At 37.5% G+C, this 9,874-nt stretch overlaps 1 protein-coding gene across 1 annotated transcript; it reads left to right on the top strand.

Annotated features, from left to right (window-relative positions):
• Positions 1-5,318: 5,318 nt before the first annotated feature.
• On the top strand, positions 5,319-9,874 carry LOC103720796 (uncharacterized). Its single transcript, XM_026810093.3, has 5 exons — positions 5,319-5,439; positions 7,425-8,085; positions 8,231-8,430; positions 8,505-8,749; positions 8,829-9,874. The coding sequence occupies exons 2-5, from the start codon at positions 7,537-7,539 to the stop codon at positions 9,329-9,331; spliced, it is 1,497 nt and encodes a 498-aa protein (XP_026665894.3). The 5' UTR covers positions 5,319-5,439; positions 7,425-7,536; the 3' UTR covers positions 9,332-9,874.

Below are 9,874 nucleotides of genomic sequence, written 5' to 3'. Positions count from 1 at the left end.
CCCCTATTGCTAAGGACACCCCCCAAAAACCAAAAAAAGAAAATACCCAAACTAACCTTTAGTGTAATTACCATATTGCCCTTGAAATTTTCTCATACACCCCCCTTCCTCCTCCGTTTCGTTTTGAAAAGAAAAAAAAAAACACCCCTTAAACCCCTCGATCCATTTACATCGTTTAGGCGATCTTTGAAGGAGATTTAAGCCCCATTCGAAGCATGGACAAGCAACTAGTGATTTGGGACGAAGAATCGGCCGCAAAGGTACGTGTTCCACCTTGTTTCGAAATTTTTTTTTTCACGGTTCGTGCTCCATTCGGCACTGGATCGCCGAACAAAAGGCTTCTGTTCGGCTGAACAGTGCCGAACAGAAGCCTTCTGTTCGGCAACCCTCAACCGAACAGATCTGTTCGGCTGCACAGTGCCGAACAGAAGGCTTCTGTCCGGCACTGTTCAGCCGAACAGAAGCCTTTTGTTCGGCGATCCAGTGTCGAACGGAGCACGAACCGTGAAAAAAAAAAATTCGGGAGAAGCCGGCGAGGTGGTTCCGGGAGAAGCCAGCGAGGTGGTCGGAGATCGGGAGAATGCCGGCGATGAGAGGGAGAAGGGGGAACGGGGGGTTTTGGGCGTTGGCGAGGTGCTTTGGGCGGAACAGTTCAAAGGGAGACGGAGGGGGTTTGGCCGCCGGCGAGGTGCTTGAGGCGAGGGGGTGTAGAGAGCAATTTAGGTGAGGGGGTGGGGAGGGTGGGGGGTAATTTAGGAATTTTTAATTTTTTAGGGGTGTCCTTAGCAAATGGGGGGGGGGTGTAGAGAGTATTTAATTTTTTTTTAATTTTTGGGGGGTGTCCTGAGCAATAGGGGGGGTGTATATAGAACCACCCACGGGATTTTGGCCCTACGCAACGGCCAGTTTACTAAAATGCCCTCCCAAAGTATGGTCTTGTATCACTTTAGCGTCCTTGGTAACAATATCAATTTGCGGTAAGGACCAACGCGTTTTTTTAAGTAGCAACATAAGATGTCTCTTATTTTTTTTCTTTGGGATCTCCTGATATTAAGGTCCAATGAATTACGATTTATTTCTTATTTTTTATAATATAGCTTTTATATTCCAATATAAATAAGTCTCGGCTCAGATGGTTGGCATGCCCATTTCTTTGAAAGATTTTCGATTTGACTTCAAAAATCAACATGTTCATTGTAAACTTTGAAGAACAAATTTATTGTAATCATGATGCCAGTTTAATAATTTGGTCCCATTATAATGATTCATGATTTTATTTTTATGTTATTAGTTTTCCTACGCATAAGTGATTTCAAAGGAAGAAAATGCATATAGTGAATACATTTTAACATGTTACAGTGGGTTGGAGTATATTTATAGGTGATCCATAATTCCTATTCTTAAAAAAGGGGTATATATGAAATGCATATTAAAAGTAAAGAGGGATATCAAGTTAACATATAATACCCATTATAACATGAATAAGTAGTAGAGAAACTGCTCATATGTCTCCAACTCTATTTTTCTCAACTTAGCTTAAATATCTCATTCATTCAATATTTTTTTTCATAGTCTAATCTTTTGAGCATCTTTTTTTTATTTTTTGAATACCTAGTATTTCATCTTTTTTTATTACATACATACATACATACATATATATATATATATATATATATAAAGAGAAAAGAGAGAGACTTTCTTATAATAAAATATAGCTGAGGTTTGCTACGAATATTCTATATCGATAAAAGCGTGCAAACTCTTAAGCAAGGCTCCACAAACTACTAAAAAATTTGCTTGTAATTTAAATAGTAAAATATATTGTTTTAAAAGGCCAAAAAAAAAGGAAAACTAGATACATGAGGGCAAATGGGGGTTTATTGAGTTTACCTTGAATAGATAGATCATATCTATTAATCAAATACTCTCTTCTTTTTGACAAATTACCTATATTATAGGTGCTCAAAAGTTAATCTGTAAAAAATAATAAAATAACTATTTTTTAAAAATGATCATATCTCTACATCTATAGAGTCTACGTATGTCAAAATCATAGCATACTACAAAGATATAGCATGATTGTAACATGCTGTAATCATACCTCTTGTCATAGTAGGTTTAAATCGAGATCTTCTATAAATCACACTGCATATAACATTGTTATGAAAAGAACGCAACACATAAAAAACTTGAAATTTTGACCCAAGGCCGCCATATAAGTATTTGTGGTGCATTAAATGCAATAGAGATATCCTAAAATTTGATGCATTTTTTAAATTAAAAAATGACTTGAAATGCGTTAATTATAATGAATATATCCTAAAAATTATTGTATTTTTCTTTTTGTTGGGACAATTGATGCCTTTTTCTTTAAAATAATATATATATATATATATATTAGAACGACCGGTCGACATGAACTTGTAAAAGAATCGGGTAGCGCAGAACGAGCACCATTACCATGCAAACTAGATTTCTCCACATGCAAATCTGATAAAAAATGGAGTTGTTGGGAGATTGGTCTTAGACGAAACTTGGGATATTTTCGTTGTAATAGCAGAGAAGGAGATGGGCAATTTGAGAGCTCCAAAAATTTTCAATACGGAAAATATAGGCATGTAGGAGTGCTTTTATCAGCGTGGGTGCGCCCTAGATTCCAGATCCCTCGCATGAGTTAGAAATTAGGATGAGCTGGATTGCTTGGTCTTTCTTTATTTAATAAGTTCATCCTTCTAGATAACTATTTTCACGGACGGCCCCCGAGAAAATTTTGTATAGTTATGGCCGCTAGATCACTTTATTTACCCTCTAATTGGCTACGTGGCAAAACACCAAAAATATTGTTTGAGTCATGCCAAGAAGACTTATTTAAGGTACCAAAACATCATTTGCAGTATATATATATATATATGTATATATATATATATATATATATATATGTATATATGTATATATATATATATATATTATTTGAGCGTTGCCCTCACTGCTCCTACTACCACCGCCGACTTTATGCCATCCATTGACATCGCCAATCTTCTCACCATCTACAACTATCCCAATTTTCTCATCATCCTTGCTGGAATTAATACTGAAGTTGGAAGTGAGTGAGAAGTCCATGTTTACTACCGAATTTAATTTCAACTTCTAAAATAACCATATGCATCGGCAAGTCAGTCTTTAGTGGGGACTGATACAATTACCTTGTCGTTCTCATGTATATTGTCGGAGGCTAACGGGCCTCTCCTAGCTACCAAAAAAGTCATGATGAACTTGCTTTTATTAGAAATATCACCCATCTAGATAAGTTTAGAAGATAATCGTAGTTGGACTTACGCCTTTCCTTATTTTTGCTAAAAAAAAGTCTTAATACAAATAAATAATTCTTAGGAATAGCTGTCCATGTCACTATTATTATTGTCATTATTGTTATAGTGACATGACTACCATATTTTTTGGATAGAGGAAGCTTGCAGGCAAACAACCACATAATTTGACCAAAACTCCCCAAATTACCCTTGCCTACCAAAACTTACCAAGTTTTGGTTTTTTTTTTTTTTATGGTACCATCACCATATTGTGTTAGGTGGCAAGGTAGCCTCTCCTTCCATATTATAGAGAGAGAGGATGAAAAATGCAAGAACCATGAAATCTTCGAATAGAATATGAGTGACTTTATGAGACCTTGGGCCTAACACAGCTAATTCAGTTTTGTATCATGCAAGTTTAGTTCTATTCAAGTTTGATTGTGAAAGCAGGAAAATCACGGTCTTGGCCGCAACAGCAGTCTTTTCATGACTTAAGGTTTATCAAACAAGAGATTACGGGATGTCAACCTTCGGAAAAGAATATTACTTGGTTGCGGGAAAAATAAAGGTTTTGTGCTAAATCAGAGAGGAGCAGGAGATTTATGGGAGAAAAAACAAGGTAAGAGGAAAAGAGGAATAGGAGAATGAGAGGAAATTTAGAGGGAAAAACATACAGTATACGAACTCATGGACTTTTGAGCGAAGGGTGGACAACCAACCATGGAGCTTTTGAGAGGAGGCCTTCTCGAAGGTGCAATCAAGTCATAGAGCTCTCGAGGGAAGAGAAGGAACACAAGGATCGAGTTAGGGCTCAAGCTCTTGAGTTAACACAAGGATCGAGCTAAGGCTCAAGCTCTTGAGTTGTTAAGGTTAAGCTAATGATTGGGCAAGAAGGAAAAGGACGAACGATGAAGGAGAAGAAAGAGAAAGGAACACGATGTAACTCATAATTAAGTCCTCTTTGGCATGAAATTATGCAAAAGTCACTTAAACAATTATTCTAACGATTGCTAACTCCATGATAATTTGGTCATTTAATAATAACAATTAAAGTTTAACCGTAAGTAAGTCTCTTTAACCTCGAGTTAGAACGGTGGTGGGCGACGGAAGTGAAAGGCAAGAATATTTATGTAAAAAAATATATTTCTAGTAGGACTGCATAAAATAAAAATTATTCACACATGCAAATTCTGAAATTTTGAGAGTTATATGCAAAAATCTTTGTAATAAATAGTTGGTGAATTTACTTTCGCTATCTCCAACAAACTTGAATTTCATATCATGTTAAACAACATTTGAACCTAAAAAAATCACTCCAATTTATCGATTTCGTTATATAAGGCCAACTCATCTAATATGATGACGTATGAAGCATGTTCAACCATCTATTTTTTATAATCCCACATGCTTTCCATCTTTTGCACTCCATATTAGTTAAAGCTTGCCATTGTTAACTTACGAAAGATTTGAATTTTGGCCTATATTATTTATTAAATAATTTTTATCATTTAAGAAAAAATAAAATTATATGCCTTAGGATTTGTTTAGATAATTTAGTAAGATTAGACTGAATTTTCTGATAGAATTATGAATTCGACTAAATTATATCCATGACTCACGTAAATTTAACACATTCCAGCTAAAATCTTATAGGAAGAAAAGAAAAATCTTCACGGATTTTTATTTTTATATAGATAGCTGATGGATTTTAGGATGAAATTTGGATAGGTATTTGCTATCCAATATCTAAGTAGGTATTTGCTAGTTTCATCTGTTACCCCGTGGCAATTGAGATGGAAAACCTTCCGTTATCTTGTCGTAGCGTGTCGCCGCCGTCCCTCCTTTTTGAATTGCCAATGCATTACACATCGTGCTAGACGTCACAGGTGGACGGTTTGGATGGACTGAGAAGTTTCCTCGCTGTTCAGAAGTAAACAGCAAATCTCAGTCTCTCTACCTCCTTCTGGTCCCAAGACCGTGAAACTCTAGCTCTGCGCTCCCGCCCTTAGTTGGAACGAGAAACCCTAGCTCGCGACCGCGGCCAATCTCGCGAGAGCTCTCGCCTTTCTCTTCTCTGTCGCCACCTTCCCTTCGCTCCTGTTTCGAGCTCCTTTCCCCTCCCTCCCTCCAGGTATGTTTGAATCCTTTTCTTGCATTTTTCCTACCCCCGTTTATAGGGTTTTCTCCGTGCGAAAGGCTTCTTCTTGTACTCCTTGAATTTTGTTGGATGACTACCGGAAACGAATCTTGTTGTCTGATTCTTGATTTCTTGCTGAAGGGTTTAATAAGCTTTTTTTTTTTTGTAAAGTTTCGTTCTATTCATCTTGAGTTCATGTTGAAAATGGTTTCTTGCAACTTTATTTGATTCCGAAGTGCGATGAATGGAGTATCAGAGTTCAAGGATTCTTCATTGAGCAATAGCGTTGTTCAAGAATATATTTTTTAACACCAATTTCCATTCGATTTAAGTTCTCAGCCGTTCACAAAGAGTAGTAATAACTATAGATAATTTGCCAATGCATATACTTAGTTATGGACAGTGAAATTACAAGCTCTATATGATTAATTGCTAGTTATCTTGATTATAAATACTCCTTAATCATAATTTCTGCTATGACTGTTACATTCTTGTCTGCCACTGGGTCATGACATGATGGGAATGAAGTGTAAGTGATGCAGAGGCAAACAAATGAAGTAATCAAGAGCCAGAAATGTTAAATAAGTAAAAAGTATATATCATACTTTACCATCCAAAACAATATGTAGCAGTGAGTGACCCTGACTTCGTAATGGTAAGCCTCAATTGATTCTGTAGTCCAAAAACTGAGCCTTTTCTTTTCCTCTATCCTTAGCTCTTTTTCCTACTGAACTAGTTGACTGTTGTATTAGGATTGTTTGGGAGTGCTTTGGAGTATGAGAGAGGAGAGGACTGTTGTGTTGGGAAAGGACACGTAGATGAAAATTGAAACATGCCTCAGTCATTATTCCTTTTCTTTTTCTGGTTTCCATTTAGATTGATTGGGAGGAGATGGAGAGGCGAAGTAATCTTGAAATAAAACCTAAATAATATTTAAATATGACTAAACTTGTAAAATTCCTGTACTCAACTAAGTAAAAGACATTTGTATCCATATGCAGTTTGCTGGGCTGACAATTTGATGCAAATCCATTATACATTGCATTACATCTTAATCTGCACTCACAGCACTAGTCTATTGACCTAACCTGCCTTACATCGAGTCTGCATTACAAATACAAAGCGATCATTACAAACCGCAGAAATAATTTCTGAGAAATTGGAATACAGGTGTTTCATCATATATTTGCTCACCTGCGTGATCCACTTTTACTTCAGGTTTTTTCTCCAGCTGGACCACACATGAATTTCCTTTTTGGCATAAGAGATGTGCTCCTATTTATCTTGTTTAAAAATTGCTATTTACATTGTCTTTCTGAAAATGCTACTCTGGAAAGTAGGTAGCTATCGAGTGCCTCTTCTTTTGTCTGGAAGCTTTAAGATGTAATTGGTGAGATCCCACGGCTCCTTTCAGCGCTGAACTTGGATGTATCAAGATTCTCCCCCCCCCCCCCCCCCAACCACCAAAAAAAAAAAAAAAACCGCCTGTGATTGCTAATTGATCCAGGCAATGGTATAAGATTTAATCTAATCTGAATATTTACAGTAGTCATTCATGGAATACCTGAGAGTTTCCAATGCATATATTTCAATTGTTAGGTTTGTTATTTTCAGATGCCGCGTATGGAGGATATTCTAAATCTTCCGGTTCAAGATCCTCCACTTTCTGAATTTTCTGCCGCTAATTTGAACTGGATAAAAGTAGATGGAGGTCGCCAGGGTGGTGATGATATTACTCTGATTCCCTACTCCCGAGTCCCGACTTGGCGATTTTGTCAAAGGCGAATCGTCAAATGCGGAATGCCCTGCAAGTTTTCGTATTGAGTCTAGAAGAAAACGATCTGAAGGAAGTGTTACCAAGCCTAGGGTTGATGGTTATATCGAATATACTCTGTATGCTTTCAAGAAATTTGTTGTGTAAGCATTTTATCTCATTGCCTCTAGAATTTTAAATATATGTTTTTTTTAATCATATGTAGATATTGGTGTTCTTATGGTCCTGAAGACTATCGTCATTCTGAGTCTAGCACTGGCGATTGCCCGAATAATAAACCATCATCAGGGAAGGGTAGCAGGCCTGGTAGGCGGCACATGATGAGAGGCTGTCTCTGCCATTTCACTGTTAAGCGCTTGTATGCTCGTCCACTTCTAGCACTCATCATCTATAACCAGCGAAATCATGTTGATAAGACAGGGGCACCCTGTCATGGTCTACGGGATAGGGATGCTGTTGAAACCCGAGCCATGTATGCTCCACGGATTTCAGAAGGACTGCGGCAAAAAATAACTTGTATGCTTTATGTTGGTATCTCTTTAGATAACATCATTCAACATCATGTAGAAATGGTGGAGAGACATGGTGGACCTTGTAATCGTGATGATTTTCTGAAAAGAAATGATGTTCGTAACATTGAAAGGGTAATCCGCCATTCTACATACGAATTGCATGCTGATGATGCACTAAGCGTGGACATGTGGGTGCAGCGCCATCAGAAGTATGTTTTTTTCTTCCGAGGCAACTGTAAAAAGGAACCATTTGTTTTAGGCATACAAACGGAATGGCAGTTACAGCAGATGCTTCGTTATGGGCATAATGGTTGCATAGCTTTACATTCATCTTTTGGTTCGAAGAAGCTTCGGGTATATGCTTTCTTCTCCATTTCCTATATCTCTTTCGGAATATGTTCCTATATTAATGAAGTAAAGTTTTGTAGGTTATAACTTATCTCTCTTTTATATTATATGTTTGTGCACTTTCACCTGATATTTTGTCCTTCTTTTACAGCATCCTTTGCATACATTGTTAGTTTTTGACTCATGCCAAAATGTGATTCCTGTTGCATGGGTCATCAATTCTAGTGTTGATGGTCCGTATATACGTAACTGGATGGATGCCCTTGTTGAGCGAGCACGAGCAAGGCACCATGGATGGAGGCCAAATTCCTTCTTAGTCGATGATCCATCTCTTGATGTTTTCATCGTCAGGTACTTTTCTTAAAGCTGTTATTATACATTTTGTTTTACTATGCTGACAAATTTGAAACATCATGGGCTTGCAGAGATGCATTTCAGTGTCGGGTCTTTTTATGCCTTTGGCATGTACGCCGTGCTTGGTTTAAAGGCCTTTTGAAGAAATGCGTCAATTTTGATGTGCAGAAGGAAATATTTAGGCTGCTAGGACACATCTTGTACTGTGCAAAAAGTGGCCCAAATGTCATGGGTACAATAGAAGAGTTCATGCAAATATTTATTGATCAGCGTGAATTCATGGAGTACTTTAAGAAACGATGGTTGGCAAGAATAGGTATCCAACCTTACATTCATTTGCATTGTATTTGTTATTTTTCTGAGAGTATGCTTATTATTCCCTTATCTGTTCTCAGACATGTGGATCGCTGCTACGAGGGCTCTTCCAGTTTCAAAGCAAGAACTTCATGCTGCAATTGAGTCCTACCATTTAAAATTGAAATCGAAACTCTTAAGTGACATGCATGCCAGTTCATGGCACCGAGTCGACTGGTTGGTGCACACATTAACCACTGAATTTTACTCCATATATTGGTTTCACAAATACACTGAAGAATGTGGTCTTCTAAGAAATCACATAGAGGAGTTTCTTCCAACCAATTCATGGTATCGGGCATTGCAAATTTCAGATCTTGATGTGTTATTGGATGAGGAAGACCTTCACTTATCAAAGGTTGTTTCCCAATCTGATGGGAGCCTAGTATACACAATATGGAATCCTGGTTCAGAATTTTCAATCTGTGATTGCCCTTGGTCGAGGCTGGGTAATCTTTGCGAGCATGTGATTAAAGTAGGTATTATCTGTAGAAATCGGGGGCAGGTATCAAGGTCATCATCAGCATGCCAAATATACCTTTGAACGTTGATTAACCTTTTGGAGAATTCTCCAGATTGTCCTCTAGTTCTTGATCATGCTATTTTTCGTGCTACCTGCATGCAGCATGACCTCAAAGGCTTGGAAGATTTATCCAACGGTGCCCTTCTTCAGCCATCGTCTGCTTTAGATGCAACTGCATTTTTCAGTGAAAATATTTCACCACAAGCGAGTTTGCCCAAGAAAGGATTGTGAGTACTAAGAAGCAAAGGACTTTGAGCAGACAGTTGAACAATGGGGGCTCACAACTTGATTTTCTGGGCACTAGTACCTGCAAATATTCAGATTCCAACTGGTCAAATGAGAGAGGTTCTTCAAATACTTACCAAGAAATCAAATATGGTTAAGCCCATCGTTTTTCAAGTGATCATGGGCAACCGTAATGTTATGATGAGTGATATCAAAGTTTGGACTGGCGAGCTCATCATCTATTTTTTAATGTCCTATTTGCTAGTTGGGATTTTTGCTGCAGATTTTAAATAATTCAGCTGTCATCGAGACTAAAATAAGGTTTTAATATTTCATCAA

Source organism: Phoenix dactylifera, chromosome 9, assembly GCF_051530095.1.
Source record: "Phoenix dactylifera cultivar Ajwa chromosome 9, Ajwa_hap1_PhDact_Kaust_v1.1, whole genome shotgun sequence".
NCBI classification, from domain to species: Eukaryota; Viridiplantae; Streptophyta; class Magnoliopsida; order Arecales; family Arecaceae; genus Phoenix; species Phoenix dactylifera.
The sequence above is the reverse complement of the archived record's forward strand: the minus strand, read 5'-3'. Positions and strand labels throughout refer to the sequence as shown.

Excerpts from the sequence above, each read along its gene's own strand:
- LOC103720796 (XM_026810093.3), top strand. The coding sequence starts at position 7,537 with ATGATGAGAGGCTGTCTCTGCCATTTCACTGTTAAGCGCTTGTATGCT. Across the intron at positions 8,431-8,504 it reads CTTGATGTTTTCATCGTCAG|AGATGCATTTCAGTGTCGGG; the intron begins GTACTTTTCTTA and ends ATGGGCTTGCAG. Across the intron at positions 8,750-8,828 it reads ACGATGGTTGGCAAGAATAG|ACATGTGGATCGCTGCTACG; the intron begins GTATCCAACCTT and ends ATCTGTTCTCAG.